The following is a 20,657-nucleotide window of genomic DNA, read 5'->3' as shown; positions in this document are numbered from 1 at the left end:
TATTGTTTACAATTAATAAAAATTGTCATATACATATAATACTACTAAATCATTTGTAAGATATATGAAAGTTTTACCAATAGCTCCTGGTTGATAAACTGGACTATTTTTCATGCATACATGTGTCCCATAACTAATGTCGCTTGATAAAACAGTGGATGGTCTATGCTTGCGTGATTTTGCTTTGTATTTTTCCCACAATTTCTTACGTTGTGCAAATGGTAAAACGCCCCTAAAAGAGACATTTAAAAATATTAATTTTAATCTTAATTGAAAAAAAGAAAAAAGAAATGTTACTCACCACCAATACAATGTTCCACTTTCGAGTCTTGCAACAGTGTACAAAGCACATGTATAAAGTGATACAATTTTATCCAATGTAAATTCAGTGAAAGCTTGTGCAGGATGCTCAAGACGGGAAGCAACATGTCCTAAAAGTTCATCAAGCCAAGTTGCTACTTTTCCATTCTCGGTACTAACAGAACATCGAATTGCTGTAGCAGATATATTGACTATTTTTTCTGCTGTCAATGCCAATGGAATGGTTTTTGGATGGTGCACATTTGGATTCTATAAAAATCAATAATACATATTTTATAAAAATGTGTAAAAAACAAAATATAATTGCATTATTAAAATGTATAAGTACATCTGCATTTTTATACGGTTCCGATTCTGTCCATTTCCATTGGTACAATTGTCCTGATGCAGAAACTGCAATTAATTCACTGTAAAGCGATGCGATTTGTACAAAACGGGGTACTGGATCGTTACTGCGATCGTGCCACCACTCTAAATCTTCAGATATCCATAGTGGACTTTGCGATGCTAATTCTTTCTTCTTATTATCTAAAATATTAAAATACATAAATTGCAATCCTATAAATCATTAAATCATATATCAATAAATTATTACATACACACAGATATATATACACACACACGCACACATACACACATATATACACATATATATATACATATATATATGTATATATATATGTGTATATATGTGTGTATGTGTGCGTGTGTGTGTATATATATCTGTGTGTATGTAATAATTTATTGATATATGATTTAATGATTTATAGGATTGCAATTTATGTATTTTAATATTTTAGATAATAAGAAGAAAGAATTAGCATCGCAAAGTCCACTATGGATATCTGAAGATTTAGAGTGGTGGCACGATCGCAGTAACGATCCAGTACCCCGTTTTGTACAAATCGCATCGCTTTACAGTGAATTAATTGCAGTTTCTGCATCAGGACAATTGTACCAATGGAAATGGACAGAATCGGAACCGTATAAAAATGCAGATGTACTTATACATTTTAATAATGCAATTATATTTTGTTTTTTACACATTTTTATAAAATATGTATTATTGATTTTTATAGAATCCAAATGTGCACCATCCAAAAACCATTCCATTGGCATTGACAGCAGAAAAAATAGTCAATATATCTGCTACAGCAATTCGATGTTCTGTTAGTACCGAGAATGGAAAAGTAGCAACTTGGCTTGATGAACTTTTAGGACATGTTGCTTCCCGTCTTGAGCATCCTGCACAAGCTTTCACTGAATTTACATTGGATAAAATTGTATCACTTTATACATGTGCTTTGTACACTGTTGCAAGACTCGAAAGTGGAACATTGTATTGGTGGTGAGTAACATTTCTTTTTTCTTTTTTTCAATTAAGATTAAAATTAATATTTTTAAATGTCTCTTTTAGGGGCGTTTTACCATTTGCACAACGTAAGAAATTGTGGGAAAAATACAAAGCAAAATCACGCAAGCATAGACCATCCACTGTTTTATCAAGCGACATTAGTTATGGGACACATGTATGCATGAAAAATAGTCCAGTTTATCAACCAGGAGCTATTGGTAAAACTTTCATATATCTTACAAATGATTTAGTAGTATTATATGTATATGACAATTTTTATTAATTGTAAACAATACATAATTTATTTTTTAGGATTTACAATAGCTAATGGTATACCAAAAGTGGGACAGTTGCTATCGGCAGCATGGAATGTAGATGCTACTTGTAGATTTAAAATATTACCTGCTGGTACACATGTATCTAACACAAACACTGATAAACGCGAGTCTAATGGAAATGGAACCACAACAGTTGTAAACAAACCGAATCATAAGGAAACTGCTGATAGACTTGATATGCCTCCTCCACCATCACCAGCTTCGAGTACTTGTAGTGATACTGGCAGCATTACAACAAGTCACAGTAAGATACATGCTATTTGTTTGAATGTAAAAAGTGTTGAAATTTTTAAATATTGTAAGACTTTGGGAAAGGGGGATAGGGTCAGTGCTTTACATTATCTACCCATTTTGAAGAATATTGCATTGATACGCGAGAAACGATGGGGGTTTTACTATATTTAGAGGGGTCTACTGAAATGTTATTTTATTTAATGCATCTAGCAATCAAATTTCTTATAAAATGATGATGATTTTTAGAACGACAGAAACGTATAACACCTCGAAGTGAAGGAGAATTTGAAAGAAAGGACGAAGAAGATTGGCAATTGAAAGATGTTGTTTTTGTCGAAGATGTCAAAACTGTACCTATCGGTACGTTTATTATTTATACCTATCGATAAAATATTTTCTTTAAAAATTATAGTTTATGTAAGATGCTTTAATATATATTTCATTATTTTATATTAATAGGAAAAGTTATCAAAGTTGATGGTTGCTATGTAGCAGTTAAATTCTTTTCAAGAGATTCAAAAGAAAAGGAAATTAAAGAAAAGGATTTTAGTCAATCAGATTTTAAGGATCTTACAACGGAGGAGCCAATGAAGTTATTAGCAGATTGTAGACTCTTACGTAAAGATGAGTTACAGGTAACGATAATGCATATTTATGTATGTGTAACATATATACATATATCTAAATATTTAAATTTGTATGTTTTTTTACAGGTAATTAAATCGTCATTAAATCCACGAGCCCCGGATTGTTTTCAAAGAACACCTAGAAGAGTTAACATAATGGAAAGTTCAAATGATAGTTTGTTAACTATATCCATTGATGGACAAGGTACTTTCTTTTAAAAAGCCACTTTTATGTATGATAATCTTTAGCATTTCAGTATATACTATTATTGCTGTTAAAGTAAAATGTAGAAGCAAATTATATTATATTACGGAATATTACAGATTAATAAAAAAATATATATATATATTTATAGGTATTCATGCTATATTAAAAAGTGGAAACAAATTGAGTTATGTAGTGTACAATTTAAGTACAGGAAGATATGTTCAAGATCGTTATATTCCATCTGATATTTCATCATTTTTGGGGCTGCAACCTCAAAATATTAATCTTACAAGTGCAGGAGAGGTATGTTGATAATAGTATTTGCAAATAAAATAATGTGGATAATATTCTATAAGTTTTGAGAAAAAAATAATTCTTTTTGTTCTTTAGAATATCGAATGTTCTATGATTTTACGAGATGGTAATAACACTATTTACCCGATCGCGAAAGATTGCGCTGACGCCATACGCGACCCAAATTGGCTGGATCTAGTACCAGTAAATTGCATAGGTGCAGCAACTATTCCCATTTCTAGCTGCTCCAATTCATCCAACTTAAAAAATCAGGTTGCAGTTATCGCATTAGCATTCGACAATCTTTTGCTTATGCCACGTATATTGCGATGTGATTACGAGAGTGTAAAACAAGTATTTTGTAATTTGGAACAAGACCTAAGTAAGTGTATAGATAGATATGACTTTATAATGTATACAGAATGTAAAAGCATGCATGCATGCGTGCGCGCGCGCGCGTGTGTGTATGTGTGTGATAAATAATACAAGTGTAATAATTATGTCATACATTGCACAGAGAGAGAGAGAGAGGTATGTATGTGTCTATAATATCCAAATATTTTTTATTTTATAGAGAACAATTTGACATATTTAAACGCAAATTCACAAATTCAAACAATACTAAAAGAACGCTGTGATGGCAATCGAAATATACTTCACGCTTGTGTTAACATGTGTTCACCAACTTCCAATAAAGAAACTGAACAAGGTAACATATAACGCAGCAATTTTAATATGAATTATGTATGATAAGAATCGTGATTATTGTTCATTTTAATATTATGTCATGCACACATATCAATTTTTGTTTTATTGAAGTTATTGAACGTGAATTGGTATCGAATGCAGTAGATAACACTTCTGCACCTATTGAAGAGCCAATTCCGACATTAAGTTGGCCACCTGAAGCATTTGATAATACATCCGGAGAAGAGGACAGTTTGTTAAGCATAGGTGCTGCTAGCATATCTATGATGAATAAATCTAGTAAGTATCTTTGTTTTATACTAATAAAATACAAATTTACTTGAGATACTTTGCATTATAAATTTTTTCAATCTTTATTATTATTTTAGATATTGGGGCTACATCTAATAATACATACATTATAGATTCCGTTGAAAGGCGACATAATGCACTGCTTATACTAAAATATATGTGCGAAAATAATATTCTAATACCACACTTGAAGGAATTGTTGACAGCAAAGTATGATTAAAATTTAGATACAATTTTAAAACAAGAACACACGCATTTATATATATACACATCAACAATTTTTTTATATGTGAATATTATATATATTTTTTTTTTCTTTGTATAAAAAGGGATGCTCAAGGACAAACTCCGCTCATGCTCGCCGTATCGGTTCGTGCGTATCATGCAGCTCTTATTTTATTGGACACTATACAAAAAGTAGGCAAAGATGCAAAAGATATTTCAGCCATGATACTGCCAGCTGATGCCAGTCCAGATCTTTCTCCATTATTTGTTACTTGTTGCAATGATACGTGCAGTTTCACATGGACTGGGGCTGAACATATTAATCAAGTATTTTGAATACCTTGTGTAAAAAAAATAGTATTTTATAGAAAACTTCTTTGTTAAATTGAAACTTTCTCTTTTCATTTTAAGGACATTTTCGAATGTAGAACTTGCGGTCTGACGGGATCTTTGTGTTGTTGCACTGAATGCGCTCGTGTTTGTCATAGAGGTCACGATTGCAAGCTTAAAATAACTTCTCCCACAGCATATTGCGATTGTTGGGAAAAATGTAAATGCCGTGCTCTCATTGCCGGTCATCAAGGTGCGAGATATGATTTGCTGTGTCGTCTCATAAACAATACTGATCTTGCCACGAAGATTAATTCACGGTAAAATTGAGTCTCACAAATTTTATACATGGTATCATAAATGTTAATTTTCTTTTTAAATAATAAATTCTCTATTTTTCACATTGCACCGGCATTAGGGGTGAAAGTATTTTGTTATTCTTGGTGCAAACAGTTGGAAGACAACTAGTCGAACAACGACAATTTAGATCAGCACCTAGACAACGATCAACCTCGGCTAGTCGTAAAGCACCGACGTCAGACGGTATACTTTTTATAACTTTCATTGATTATATACATATTTATAATAATTTTTTCAAAGTAAAAATTCAAAATATGTCTTACATAAATTTTGTTTCGTTTTATATGAAATTTTTCCATGACAAACAACATATCTCTGTTTTAAACAAAGTGTTGTCATCCTTGTATATAATACATATAGTTGATGAACCTAAAAACACATATAGTTCTTTTTATAGGTTTAGGTACAGATTCAGATATGCCAGATCATGATTTGGAGCCTCCTCGATTCAGTCGAAAAGCGCTTGAAAGATTGTTGAATGATTGGCCAGCTGTTCAATGTATGATTATGTCAGGTGTTTCTGAAAATGGTACTAATCAATTATTTGGTGATCAGGGACAATTATGCCGGCAAAGTGGTACCGCATTACTAGACAAATTTACGCATACCTTATTTACTAAATGTAGCGCCGAAGTAAGTGGATTAATAATATGTATAGTAGAATCAAGCAATTTGCAAATTATTATTATTTTTTTTTTTGCGTAAGTTATACAAAATATAACGAATTTTATAATATTGATAGATGCTCGATACATTGCTCACCACTCTGATTAGAGAATTGCAAGATGAATCTGTGCCTGGACGACAGGAAGAAGCGAATAATGTGGCGCGTCGATTTGTAAGATCCGTGGCACGTATATTTGTTATTTTCACTATAGAAATGGCACCAAACACGACAAAAAGACGAAGGTAAAGTATCTTAATATTTATACTTTTATGTTCTGAGATTTTACATAATTAATGTGCACATAAATATATAAATATCATATTGAAAAAAATTGTTTAATTTTTTTTATAGCACAAATCAAGCTTCGCAACCTTTTATGAAGTGTCGAAAGGTTTTTCAAGCGCTAATCAAATTAGCTATAGAAGAATTATGTGAAACAGCAGATTCATTGATAGCACCAGTCAGATTAGGTGTGGCACGCCCAACCGCACCGTTTACATTAACGAGTTCAGCTATTGAAGTGATTAATAGTTCAGAGGAATTATTTTCTATAGAGCCTTTAATACCTCACAGTGGTGTTAGTTCACAGACATTGGACGCAGCATTACAAACACAGCAAGCAAATAATAATATAGCAATTTCAAGAGGAGATGTTTCTGCTGTAGATGAAGCAGAAGGTGGAGAAGGTATAAGGAAAAAAAACACATTTCTTAATAATGAATGCATTTTTTTGCATCTAAGATAATATATGTCGTGTCTCCAACTATATGAACATATTATGTTTGTTTAGAAATACCTATGGACATGGATGGTGATATTAGCGAACACGAGGAATCGGGTGTTTCTGGAACCGCTACTGGTCAACCAATTGGTGAAGTTGACTCGAATGTCGGTGGTGTTGGTGAAGAACAAGCTGGAGACGGTGAATCAGATACAGAATTGGACCTTTTGGCGGAAGCGGAAACTGAATCCGATTCAGATGACAATCATAGCAATCAGGATGCAGCATCCGCGCAACGTAGCGTGCAAACTGGTGCGACCGCTGGTTCCGATGGTGGAATGGGATCGATATTATTGTTCCCCGAGGATGAATCGGGAGAATCGAGTCAACAGGAGGACGATGAAAGTGAAGCCGGTGAAACAGATGAACAAGATAATGAGGATTTCCAAATTGGCGATGAACAATTAGAGCGTAGAAGGTAAATTGTTATTACGAAAGTTATTTAGCTTTTTTCAGTACATTTACAAATCTAGCACTTGAAACTTAAGAGGCTCCTTGTTTTTCTTTCGTATGAGTGAAAAACATTCGAAAATGCATGCAATAAAAAAATTTATTTTAGAAAGTAGCACCAAAAAATCTTAAAAATATTCTCTTTATCTAGAATTTTGAATAAAAATACCTGGAAGATTAGGGAATTTTTTGACAAGATTTTGACATTTGAGTAGACACCCTAAAGATGATTCATAAGCAATCGGAGCAAAAGAATATTTTAATGTATCTTAAATATACGCGGGAAAAAGAGAATATGCTAGATTCCCATGCCTGGGAATGTAATTACTTACATATTATTTCAGTGGATCGTCCGGTCATTTACATCGTAATAATCTTGCTCCTGTATATATGCAATGGGCAATACGCAATCGTGAATCGAACACGCGCACAGCGGGTTTACGAGTAACAGGTGGAAGTAATCTGGTTTTCATTGATCCCGCATCTTTAAGACGAACCACTGCCACATCGGCTGTTGCAACTGCGCAAGAACCTATAACCATGGGGACCACTGCTAGTTGCCTGGCGCGAGCATTTGGAATTGTTATTCGGCAAATTGCCGATCTGTTAGTTATCATGCAAGATTATAAGAATCTAGCGCCCACCTTGCCACGATTGATAGAGATTACTTTTCAAGATGCTCTAAATTTACAGGTATGTAAACTCCACAGAGGGTGCCTTCTCCCTGTAATTCTCAGGGATAATATACCTATATCTGTTTATATATTTTCAACGTCTTAACAAAATATTGAATATACAATACATATTTTTTGTTGTAATTTTTAGTAGTAAAAAATGAAAAATGTTTATCTTATGAAAGTTGTTCAATTTTTTCAGTACATTTGCAAAACTAGCACTTCAAATTTAAATGGCTCTGTGTTTTTCTTTCGTGTGAGTGCAAAGTATTAAAAAACGCATACAATAAAAGAACTTATTTTTTAGAAAGTTGCACTAAAAATTTTTTTAAATATTCTCTTTATCTGGAATTTTGAACAAAAATACCTGAAAAATCAGAGAATTTTTTTACGATATTTGAATAGATTCCCTGTCCCAGTTTTTCCACTTTTATTGCATCATATTACACTTAATAACTTGTATGAGTCAAGTCAGAGAATAACGAATATTATAACAAATTATTTCTTTCATTAGTCATATTTAGAAGCGCACTTGAAACCTACTTGGGATTGGTTACTCACGGTGATGGATGCTACAGAGGCACAGTTGAGATTCGGAGTATCTTTGACACGTAGCGCGGATCCGACTCATCCCGAACATCCTCTTAATAATACTCCATCTTTGTCCGGTGGTAATTTCAGCGGTTTATTGAACACAGCCGCTCTTTCGCTGACTTTACAAGGAAATACAGGTCGGAACCCTCGCGGCAGTATCACTACCAGCTCGAATATCTCCACTCCTCAAGCTTCAACACGACTCACCGTTGGTTTTGCAGGCGTTGGCGAGCCTCCGAGGAGCAGTAGAGAACGCGAAGGTTTGCCTTATAATCTATCTTATATTAAGTTCTTAATTTTGATATATATATTTTTACACATTGGATTGTTTATATTTGTGTGATTATGTCCTAAAATACATAACTTATATGATTACACACACATATAGTCTATGCTAACTTTTGACTATTACAGCCGAAAGTTTTCATACAATTACAAAAAGAAATACTTTGCAATATATTTCAGGTGGCGATGCACACTCGGCGAGACGCGAATTCTTATCATATTGCCTGTCTTTAATGCGCGCCCACAACAGTGAACATAGAGATAGTCTACCGGTTTTAGACGTCTCAGCTTTAAGACATGTCGCTTATGTATTTGATGCACTTGTATATTATATGCGTTCTCTTTCGGAACCTCTTGCTTCCAGAGGTGAGACTCAGAAAGAATCGTCCACTTTTTCCAGTTGGAATGATCAGGTATGTGAAAATGGCTTTATTTAAAATATGTATATTTTATTCTTTTTTTTAAATATAAATACAGTATTATATAATACAAGAAAAAAAAACAGCATAATTTTATTAAACTTCGAACTTTGATACTGTTAAAACGATTTGTATTTATAGTAATGGAAACACTAAAATCTTTTTTGCATACTTAAAAGTTTCGGAAATCAAACTTACCATATATAATTACCAATTTTAAGATTCCTGACATAAAGATCTTGTTTGTAGGATGAAAATGACAATGACGAAGGTGAGGAATACAATTCACCAGCACCAACTGCCATGGAAACAGATTCTGTAGATTATCCAGATTTACTTCAAGTGCCCATATGTGGATCTGGAAATCACGGCAACTCGACACCGAAAGGAAGGAAACATCCTTTTCTACAAAGATCAGATTCTACTTTGTGCCTTGGTTGCCCGCCTCTAGATCCATTTGATACTGTAATAGGTGAAGCGCTGCCGTTGGCTGATCAACCGCACTTATTGCAGCCACATTCGAGACGCGAAGATCTCTTTGGCATCCCGAGACAACCAACTTATTCTAATACGGGTGGATCTAGTCAAAATTCTTTGGAAGGTTTGCCAACAAGACTAGGTCTCTCTGCACGACAGGGCACCGACAGTCATAACAGTCTGACAACTCCAACATTTAGTCAAGTTGTACAAGGACCGCTTTCTAATTCTAATTTAGAATCAAGAAGAAATTCCACTGGGGACTTGAATTCTATCAAATATATGGTAAAATATTTTTCTATAATAATATTAGAGTGCACATTCTCTCTTCTTATACATGAGCTTATAAAATGTCTTACAAGCGAGATATTAAGGAAAAGTATATGAATTAATAATTAATACCAAAAAAATTTCAGGATAAATTAAAATCGTGTAATCATCCTAATGAAGGACATTCTCTCGTAGCAGAGCAAATTGATAGAGCACCTATTATAGTATCTACAAATAATCAAAGTGATGCAACAGCGAGTATCAAGGGCAAAGACATATGCAAAAGTAGTAGAAGTGTTATAGTCAGAGCTGGAACAGTAACGGTAAGTGATTATTTTTCGTCTATATATATCAAATATATGGACACATCTATGTATGTGTATATACGGGGTATTCTAAAATCAGTGCATCACCTGTTAATGACAGATTTTTGGGAGCATTTGGAGATGATTTTTCCTGAACGAAAATGTCGAGGCATCAATAATTTCCCACTTATAAACGATTAATAAAGCAGGGCTGTTCACAACCTTTGTGGAGAATTAAAAGATTAACAAAATTACATTTTTCATTTAAATTCAGATGGAGCTACTTTAACAGAATTTTAATTTAAGGTTTAGTTATAAAGCTATATCGTGGCAAAAATTGAAAATTTGCAAAAAATGATGACCTTTCTCGACATTTTTGCTGAAGAAAAAAATCGTTTTCAAATGGTCTCAAGCATTTGTCATTAGCAGGTGATGCGCCGACTCTGAGACACCCTATGTGTGTGTCTGAGGATAAATTAAAATCGTGTAATCATCCTAATGAAGGACATTCTCTCGTAGCAGAGCAAATTGATAGAGCACCTATTATAGTATCTACAAATAATCAAAGTGATGCAACAGCGAGTATCAAGGGCAAAGACATATGCAAAAGTAGTAGAAGTGTTATAGTCAGAGCTGGAACAGTAACGGTAAGTGATTATTTTTCGTCTATATATATCAAATATATGGACACATCTATGTATGTGTATATACGGGGTATTCTAAAATCAGTGCATCACCTGTTAATGACAGATTTTTGGGAGCATTTGGAGATGATTTTTCCTGAACGAAAATGTCGAGGCATCAATAATTTCCCACTTATAAACGATTAATAAAGCAGGGCTGTTCACAACCTTTGTGGAGAATTAAAAGATTAACAAAATTACATTTTTCATTTAAATTCAGATGGAGCTACTTTAACAGAATTTTAATTTAAGGTTTAGTTATAAAGCTATATCGTGGCAAAAATTGAAAATTTGCAAAAAATGATGACCTTTCTCGACATTTTTGCTGAAGAAAAAAATCGTTTTCAAATGGTCTCAAGCATTTGTCATTAGCAGGTGATGCGCCGACTCTGAGACACCCTATGTGTGTGTCTGTGTGTGTGTGTGTGTGTATGTGTGTGTGTATGTATGTGTATTATGTCTATTGATCCACAATTTATTTTCCGAAGGAATCAAATACAAATAAAATCGGTGCGCCTGAAATATTGGTTGTGCCAACTATCGATAGTCAAAATGTATCCGAAGAAGTCGATCCAGCTGCCACAAGTCACGAGATATCTGCTCACGAAACCGTTGAAACGAGTCCAATAGATTCCGCCAAAGCGGTATCATCAATCGGGACGAATATCTCGCATAATATCTTGTTAGGACGATGGCGATTGGCATTGGATTTGTTTGGACGAGTTTTTATGGAAGATGTAGGCTTAGAAGCTGGTTCAGTTGTATCCGAATTGGGAGGGTTTCCCGTGAAGGAAGCTAAGTTCCGTAGAGATATGGAAAAACTTAGAAACTCGCAACAAAAAGATATCACTATCAAGGTATTATATTCATACAAATCAACAATTTATTTGGTAAATATATAACGTAAACTATTTGTAATAAATGATCGAATATCAAATTATCATTTGCATCAGGTGGAACGAGATAGAACACAGTTATTGGTACAGACAATGAAAGAATTAAATACACAGTATAATATATATAATAGAAGAGCTTCGAACACTCCGCCTTTGGCAGTGAGTCGAGTTAAAGTCTTTTTCAAGGATGAACCTGGCGAAGGAGCCGGTGTTACTCGAAGCTTTTATACTGCAATTGCTGAAGTTTGTATAAAATACGAAATATAAAATTAGTGTAAGACGGTTCTTAACTATAAGACGATTTACATTATTATTTCTGTAGGCATTACTTGCGAATGAAAAGCTTCCGAATCTCGAAGCAGCACAAGTAGGATCGAAATACACGCAATACAATGTTTTGCAGAAACTGAAAAGCAGAGATCGTGACCGTGATCTCAGACGACAAGTACGTTGATATAAAAAATTAGTTTCCAATTTATTATATAATTATATATATATGAATATATTATACGATATTATTTTACACAATCTTATTTCAGAATACACGTTCTTCTGGAAAATGTCGCGAGACACGCCGGACCTTATCTTTCGATGCTCGTTCTTTCCATCCATCTAACACAATCGAAGGAAATAATAGTTCCACACCTGGTAGCTCGTCATCCAGTACTCACCCCTTGCCAATTAATCATCCTAGTAACGATCACTTGACCATGCATCAACAACAGCTCGGCGACAGATTGTATCCTAAGGTTTTACTCCATGCACTCATTAAAAATATATTTAAGATTTATATTTGTTCAGTAATGAGCAAATCCATTTTATAGATTTTTTGTCTTGTATAATTATTATTTGTTTGTTAACATAGGTACATGCTTTACGACCAGCATTGGCTGAAAAGATAACTGGTATGTTGTTGGAATTATCACCGGCCCAACTATTGATGCTATTGGCTTCAGAGGATGCTCTACGACAGAAAGTAGAAGAAGCGTTTGAATTGATTCATAGTCATACTCAAGATTTAACCAGCGAAATGCTGGATCTCGATGTATTTAGCTTAACCGAACGTTGCGCGGCAAATAAGAAAAAACTGGAAAATAGCATTTTAGATGACACCGAAGACAATGCTCCGCTTTTTTATTCTCCCGGTAAACGTGGTTTTTATACACCAAGACAAGGCAGAGGCAGCTACGAACGATTAAATGCATTCAGGAATGTAGGAAGGTAAGTTTCGAGTGCTTGATTATATGTATATTGATTACATTTTCATTATGCATGTAATAATTAAACTGTTTTACATTTTGCTTTTAGACTTATAGGATTATGCCTCTTACAAAATGAGCTTTGTCCTCTATTTTTGAATCGTCATGTAATTAAATATATCTTAGGAAGGCCTATACGTTTCCACGATCTTGCATTTTTCGATTCTGTTATTTATGAAAGCTTGCGACAACTGGTTATCGATGCTGAAACGAAAGACAGTAATAGCTTATTCTCGGCTTTGGATCTTACATTCAGGTACAACTTTATATTTGCTTCATCTAGTCATACACGCACACGCACGTGATTTTTTTTATTTATGTTTGCTAAATATTTTTTAGTCAATATAATGAGCGTTATATCAATTCTGAACTCCTTTTTTAACACCCTGAAAATGATTTATTTTCTGAGCAGATAATTTTTAAAAAATATAACATTTTTCAAAAAATGTTTTCAACAAAAGTTATATGGTCGAAAAAATTGTGAGTTTTCTTTTAAAAAAGCCAAGTCGATTTTGACGTGACTTCAACAATTCTATTCATGGACAAACCAAAATTGTTATGTTATTTTCCCCTGAAAACTAGACTATATTGAAAATATTTTTTTTTTAATGAAGTATTTTTTTCTAATCATTTCTCTAGTTAAGCATTGTGTCCATGATGCTAGAACTCGGTCCGAGAAATGTATAGCCAATCAATTTGCAGCTTTCACGAAAAATTTTATTGGCTACACGTTTCTCGGACCGAGTTCTACCTTCGTGAACACAAGGCTTTAAAATAAAATTAATCATTCTATGCCCACATATACACATACAGCATGTGTTCCTTAACTAATAGTATAATCGGGAAAATAATGATTCTATAATAAAAATAAGTTGAAAAAGAATTTAATTTTTTTTTCGTACGAGAGTTTGTTTTTGACAAAATTGCCTTCAAAAATCGAAAAATTGACACCGTATATTATACTTTTTTGAATATGAATGATCTTTAACAACACCTTGTGTGTGTGTGTTTTCATATATAAAATACTAAAGAATAGTTTAGTAAATATTTTTTAAAAGATTGAGTAAACATGAATGGCAAAATCAATTCTGTCAAAGTTAAAAGCTATTTTCGATTTTGTTAAAGCAAGTAACTTGTATCTTTTTATCTATCGTATGCGATGTGAGAACGAAAGATCTTACATATTCTCACTCTGATATTTACAGAAGGTATTGTATGCGTATGTACGTATGCATGCGTGCATGCACGCGCGCACAACTTAAGCCGTTATTTCAAACGTCATTTTGAATTTCAGTATTGATTTATGTCCCGAAGAAGGAGGTGGTTCAATCGAACTTGTATCAAATGGACGTGACATAGAAGTAACTGCAAATAATGTATATGATTATGTACGCAAATATGCTGAAGTTCGTATGATCAAGGTACAAGAAAAAGCTTTGCATGCCATGCGTGATGGAGTTTTCGATGTCCTTCCCGATGGAGCGCTCGATGGTTTAACTTCCGAAGATTTGAGACTCCTTTTGAATGGAGTCGGAGATATTAACGTGTCAGTTCTGATATCGTATACGTCATTTAATGACGAGTCTGGTGAATCGACGGAAAGATTGGTTAAATTTAAACGTTGGTTATGGTCCATCGTTGAGAAAATGTCACATGTAGAAAGGCAGGACTTGGTAAGAGTTTTTGCCTAAATTATTTTCCTATTGAAAGACTTGTGAATCTTTATAAATCGGCAATTATTATTTTCAAATTAATATAAATAAATTATGATCGTATTTATATAATAATTTGTTTTTATATATTGTAGGTATATTTTTGGACTGGTTCTCCTGCACTACCTGCAAGTGAAGATGGTTTCCAACCGATGCCGACCGTAACAATTCGGCCAGCAGATGACGCGCATCTACCAACCGCAAATACATGTATTTCCCGATTATATGTTCCACTGTACAGCTCTCGTCATGTGTTACGACACAAACTACTTCTCGCTATTAAATCAAAAAATTTTGGATTTGTATGAATTTAATTCTGTGTGGCTATGTTGTATACAAAACAAAGTCACATTGTTGATAATGATACAAGACCGGAGTTGTATATGTTGTTATTTTTTTCCCTCTAGAAAAAAATTTTTAACATTTATAAATTTATAAGGTGTAATTATGCATATGATTTTTTTTGTTCCTGAAAAATAGTTTTTATCTTCATATATATAAAGAGAGAGAATTTTATATTATATAAAATGTCTTATTTAGTCTCTCTCTCTTTCTCTCTCTTTATAGCGAACAAATAAAGTTTTCTCTAAAATCATATGAGACTTCATTTACTTATCTTGAATTTTAATTTATATATGTGTCACATTCTCTACTCGAAGCACATAAATTTAATAATAGTCTAATAAACTTATTTCATATAATTATAATTACATCTTTGCATTATTCATGTATTTTTGCACATAAAAATTATTAATCTTGCTAAAAATTTTCATATTGTGGTAAAAATGTTTTTATTACGCATTTTTAAAATGTAACATAAAATAATGACAAAGTTTTTTTTGATAAACAGGATTTTTTATGTATATCAATAGCCAGTTTCTTGAATAATAGTGATATATGACATGATATATATCACACACACACATTATGTATATATATAAAACTTAAAAGACTATGTATGAATATCAGATTATAAAACGTGAAATTTAATATTCAACAGTATGGCAAAATTTCCGAACAATATGTATTTCAGTCTCAATACAGAAGCTAAAGAATTATTAATAAGTAAATTGTAATATAGTATATATGTAATACCTCAAAAATATTATTAAACATTAATCTCTTTGTTTATCTTGCTAATTACACTGTGTGTGTGTGTGTGTGTGTGTGTGTGTGTGTGTGAGTGTACACATATACGCGTGCGCATGTATGTGTATTCATAATTGAAAATTCGTAATTTAAATTAACTAAACATTTTAAATTAAAACAATAAGAAAAGTAATCTAGGAATGTCAAGCTGCCTATTCTGCTGTACTGTTACTTTTTTTGTAAACATAATTACTTTTTAGCATTGGAAATCGTGTTTCTAATATAAAATAATGTAAACTCTGTCACTCTAACACTGCTTAGTCTTGGCATATACATGTATATGTTTTTTACTTTTTCCAGAATTATAACAATATATATTTTCGAAATGATTTATTATTTTAAAAAAGAAAAAAATTCAAGTTTTTTTGTATAGTTTTAAATATATTTTTCCTATATGGTAAACTGAAATAGTAAAAAATAATCCATTATCTTTAATTTACTTAAAAAAAGTCTAATGCTAATATATATTTATATATAATATAATAAATCTCATTATTTATATATATATATAAATTTCTAAAAATCTCGTAAAGAGTTATATACAATAATTATATTATCAATTATTTACTTGACAAAGTATCGAGAGAGATAGAAACTTATGTACAATGGTTACCTATTGACCACTTCCTGAACTGTTTTGGGGTAATTTCGCTGTCGATTGGCTTAATTGAGCCAATGTTTCTGGAGTTGCATGCGCTTTTAATATTGAATTTTCTGCTTCTAATTGATTGATACGATCCATAAGCTCAGCTATCTTTTCTTTTAGTACTTCTACTTCTTCTCGTACCGCGAACATTAAATGACTTTTAACCAGATCCTAGAAAAGATTATAATATTTTACGACCATTATCATTTATTAAGTTAACAAGCAGTAAATGGTTCCATTATAGCAGCCTCTTACCATAGCTTGTTCAATCTTGTTATCAATTGCCACAGCGCTTGTCCCCGACATACTATAATATAAATTATATATATATATATATATATATATATATAATATAAATAGAAAATTTATTATTTGAAAACTTATAAAAATGAACTACATATTAAAAATGAAAGACAGATCGATCGACATATACTCTTCGTGCTTTTATAATTAAAAGCCTGAAATAACTTTTTTTTAGATTATAAATCAGATATTGTGTGTATGTATAATTCAGATTGGTTGATATTTTTTTTTTTAAATAATTATTTTTCTTCTATACTTTTCAACACATTTATTTTTATTTATTTCCAAATTATGTTTTATATAATTACAATAATTAAAAAATATATATCAAGATATGATAAATAAAAAAAGTTACAGATTAAAAATTATAGATTAAAAAATTATGTTTAAATGTTTTATGTGATAAGAAATTTTAAATAAGGTACAGCTAAATGATATCGTTAATTATTTTTCATTTGTTTCATGGAGGTTTAAAAAACTATTTTATACTTATTAGGCGAAAAAGACGATCAAATAAACTAATTTCTGCCAAACAAGTGTAACATATGTTACACATGTTTTTTTGTAATTTTTGAGTTGCTGAATATGATGATATCAGTTTTAATTGTCAAAATTCGTATTAAAGGGGTCAAAAATTAAAAAAAAACCTTATTTTGGTCCCTTTAAGACAAATTTTTACCATTTTCCCACAGCTTAAGACAAATAAAACTGACTATTACTATCGTATTCAGCAGCTCAAAAACTATAAGAAAACATGTATAACTTACATTACATTTCTTAGGCAGAAATCGGTCTATTTAATCTATTTTGTCCTTTATAGTATTCCTTATTCAGTGTATTAGTTATATTAATATTTCAATGATTAATAAGTATAAATGCAAACATTAAATGCGATGTTTTATCTTGCAGATGATAATATTGCAAGTAAAGAAAATGAATATCCGGCCGTAGCAGAGATACAAGATGAAATTCGTGAGTCAGCATATATTCTACTTCAGGCTACATCTGCGGATAATGAAATATATGAAATAAATACTTATATAATGAATGAAATCAATATTTTTATAGGTGAAGAAGTTTTACATAAGAAATGCAACAATGTCCCACTTAAGGAATTACAAATAAAATTATCAAGAATCGATGACAGTATTCTACATAAAATAGCCAAAAAAAATGAAAGTTATAAAAAAACAATTACAAAAAGAAAGTGTTCGACTAAATTAAGAATATAACCAGAAGGTAATGAATTAAATATTATAAAAAAGTTTGTCTTTTCTTTTCACCTATAATTCTTTCATAAACTTTGAAAAGAAAAAAACAAGTAAATAAATCATTATTTATGAAATTATTAAAGACGTAGAAAAAAATAAACATTCGCTTTAACTGCTTCAATCTTAAATAATATTTTTATAATTAAAGAAAATATTTCTGAACATAGATTTTGAGATTCCTTTTCAATGCTATAATTTAGATACTATAGTGTTATAGTTCGGTTATTAATATTAAAAAAGTTATATTTTCAGTCTATTCTTTATGTACTTATGGAGTTATAACCTTCAAATAAGAGTTATAATCTACGTTACAAATTGGACATCGTTTTGATTGCAATTGCAAGATACAATCCATACAACAACATAAGTGACCACAAGGAATAAATATATGATCTGCTCTTTTTACTAAGCAGACACTGCAACAGTTAGATGTACGTATATTAGATATTGGCTGCACTGGGTAATATGGAATATCTTCTTTTTCGGTTTCATCTGGAAAAATATTGCCATAATCATCGGGAGGAATGCAATAAATATCTTCATCACCTGCAATAAAAGGAAATTATGATTTTAGGGTACAATTAGCAAATGTTTGTTTTATATGTAACATTAATGCAGTTTAAAATAGAGAAAAACAGAAAATTACACTTATAATAGATTTTGTTTTGATAAGAACGCTATATATCATATGTATTATCTTATCTTCTATGAAGCATAAACAAAATTTAAAGGCTAAAAGAATCAATATTCAGTAAATTATTTTACTTATAATATACTATACTTTGTAATAATAAAAATTATTATACATATAAAGTATAAAGTATTGTCAGAAAATTTATAAATTTTGAGTAAGTGTAATTTTCTGTTTTTCTCTATTTTAAACTGCATTAATGTTACATATAAAACAAACATTTGCTAATTGTACCCTAAAATCATAATTTCCTTTTATTGCAGGTGATGAAGATATTTATTGCATTCCTCCCGATGATTATGGCAATATTTTTCCAGATGAAACCGAAAAAGAAGATATTCCATATTACCCAGTGCAGCCAATATCTAATATACGTACATCTAACTGTTGCAGCGTCTGCTTAGTAAAAAGAGCAGATCATATATTTATTCCTTGTGGTCACTTATGTTGTTGTATGGATTGTATCTTGCAATTGCAATCAAAACGATGTCCAATTTGTAACGTAGATTATAACTCTTATTTGAAGGTTATAACTCCATAAGTACATAAAGAATAGACTAAAAATATAACTTTTTTAATATTAATAACTGAACTATAACACTATAGTATCTAAATTATAGCATTGAAAAGGAATCTCAAAATCTATGTTCAGAAATATTTTCTTTAATTATAAAAATATTATTTAAGATTGAAGCAGTTAAAGCGAATGTTTATTTTTTTCTACGTCTTTAATAATTTCATAAATAATGATTTATTTACTTGTTTTTTTCTTTTCAAAGTTTATGAAAGAATTATAGGTGAAAAGAAAAGACAAACTTTTTTATAATATTTAATTCATTACCTTCTGGTTATATTCTTAATTTAGTCGAACACTTTCTTTTTGTAATTGTTTTTTTATAACTTTCATTTTTTTTGGCTATTTTATGTAGAATACTGTCATCGATTCTTGATAATTTTATTTGTAATTCCTTAAGTGGGACATTGTTGCATTTCTTATGTAAAACTTCTTCACCTATAAAAATATTGATTTCATTCATTATATAAGTATTTATTTCATATATTTCATTATCCGCAGATGTAGCCTGAAGTAGAATATATGCTGACTCACGAATTTCATCTTGTATCTCTGCTACGGCCGGATATTCATTTTCTTTACTTGCAATATTATCATCTGCAAGATAAAACATCGCATTTAATGTTTGCATTTATACTTATTAATCATTGAAATATTAATATAACTAATACACTGAATAAGGAATACTATAAAGGACAAAATAGATTAAATAGACCGATTTCTGCCTAAGAAATGTAATGTAAGTTATACATGTTTTCTTATAGTTTTTGAGCTGCTGAATACGATAGTAATAGTCAGTTTTATTTGTCTTAAGCTGTGGGAAAATGGTAAAAATTTGTCTTAAAGGGACCAAAATAAGGTTTTTTTTTATTTTTGACCCCTTTAATACGAATTTTGACAATTAAAACTGATATCATCATATTCAGCAACTCAAAAATTACAAACAAACATGTGTAACATATGTTACACTTGTTTGGCAGAAATTAGTTTATTTGATCGTCTTTTTCGCCTAATAAGTATAAAATAGTTTTTTAAACCTCCATGAAACAAATGAAAAATAATTAACGATATCATTTAGCTGTACCTTATTTAAAATTTCTTATCACATAAAACATTTAAACATAATTTTTTAATCTATAATTTTTAATCTGTAACTTTTTTTATTTATCATATCTTGATATATATTTTTTAATTATTGTAATTATATAAAACATAATTTGGAAATAAATAAAAATAAATGTGTTGAAAAGTATAGAAGAAAA

At 31.1% G+C, this 20,657-nt stretch overlaps 2 protein-coding genes and 2 long non-coding RNA genes across 4 annotated transcripts in view; 2 read left to right on the top strand and 2 right to left on the bottom strand.

Annotated features, from left to right (window-relative positions):
• Positions 1 to 1,087: 1,087 nt before the first annotated feature.
• On the top strand, positions 1,088 to 15,876 carry LOC115244537 (E3 ubiquitin-protein ligase UBR5). The gene is made up of 32 exons (XM_029822233.1): positions 1,088 to 1,321; positions 1,401 to 1,669; positions 1,739 to 1,893; positions 1,988 to 2,257; positions 2,494 to 2,607; positions 2,707 to 2,882; positions 2,961 to 3,078; positions 3,230 to 3,384; positions 3,472 to 3,757; positions 3,950 to 4,084; positions 4,195 to 4,362; positions 4,452 to 4,584; positions 4,704 to 4,926; positions 5,011 to 5,249; positions 5,348 to 5,472; positions 5,687 to 5,922; positions 6,032 to 6,198; positions 6,308 to 6,642; positions 6,747 to 7,155; positions 7,532 to 7,880; positions 8,376 to 8,715; positions 8,921 to 9,153; positions 9,409 to 9,921; positions 10,053 to 10,229; positions 11,383 to 11,751; positions 11,848 to 12,033; positions 12,113 to 12,235; positions 12,330 to 12,539; positions 12,656 to 13,011; positions 13,099 to 13,305; positions 14,344 to 14,722; positions 14,857 to 15,876. Exons 1-32 carry the CDS (start codon positions 1,103 to 1,105, stop codon positions 15,067 to 15,069), a joined length of 7,587 nt encoding a protein of 2,528 aa, XP_029678093.1. The 5' UTR covers positions 1,088 to 1,102; the 3' UTR covers positions 15,070 to 15,876.
• Positions 15,540 to 20,657, bottom strand: part of LOC115244538 (protein bunched, class 2/F/G isoform) — an 8,076-nt gene continuing 2,958 nt past the window's right edge. The window contains exons 2-4 of the mRNA XM_029822234.1: positions 16,812 to 16,863; positions 16,524 to 16,727; positions 15,540 to 16,312 (exon numbers count right to left, since the gene is read on the bottom strand). Of these exons, the coding sequence (XP_029678094.1) occupies positions 16,524 to 16,727; positions 16,812 to 16,863 (256 nt within the window). The 3' untranslated portion in view covers positions 15,540 to 16,312. The remainder of the gene's footprint in view (positions 16,313 to 16,523; positions 16,728 to 16,811; positions 16,864 to 20,657) is intronic.
• Positions 17,238 to 19,510, top strand: LOC115244540. Its single transcript, XR_003885390.1, has 3 exons — positions 17,238 to 17,831; positions 17,928 to 18,098; positions 18,383 to 19,510. It is a non-coding gene; the product is annotated as an uncharacterized LOC115244540 (long non-coding RNA).
• LOC115244542 lies at positions 18,360 to 20,518 on the bottom strand. Its single transcript, XR_003885391.1, has 3 exons — positions 19,930 to 20,518; positions 19,663 to 19,833; positions 18,360 to 19,378 (listed from the first exon to the last, which is right to left on the bottom strand). It is a non-coding gene; the product is annotated as an uncharacterized LOC115244542 (long non-coding RNA).

The sequence above is a fragment of the Formica exsecta genome, unplaced genomic scaffold (assembly GCF_003651465.1).
Source record: "Formica exsecta isolate Colony F162 unplaced genomic scaffold, ASM365146v1 scaffold82, whole genome shotgun sequence".
Lineage (NCBI taxonomy): Eukaryota > Metazoa > Arthropoda > Insecta > Hymenoptera > Formicidae > Formica > Formica exsecta.
The sequence above is the reverse complement of the archived record's forward strand: the minus strand, read 5'-3'. Positions and strand labels throughout refer to the sequence as shown.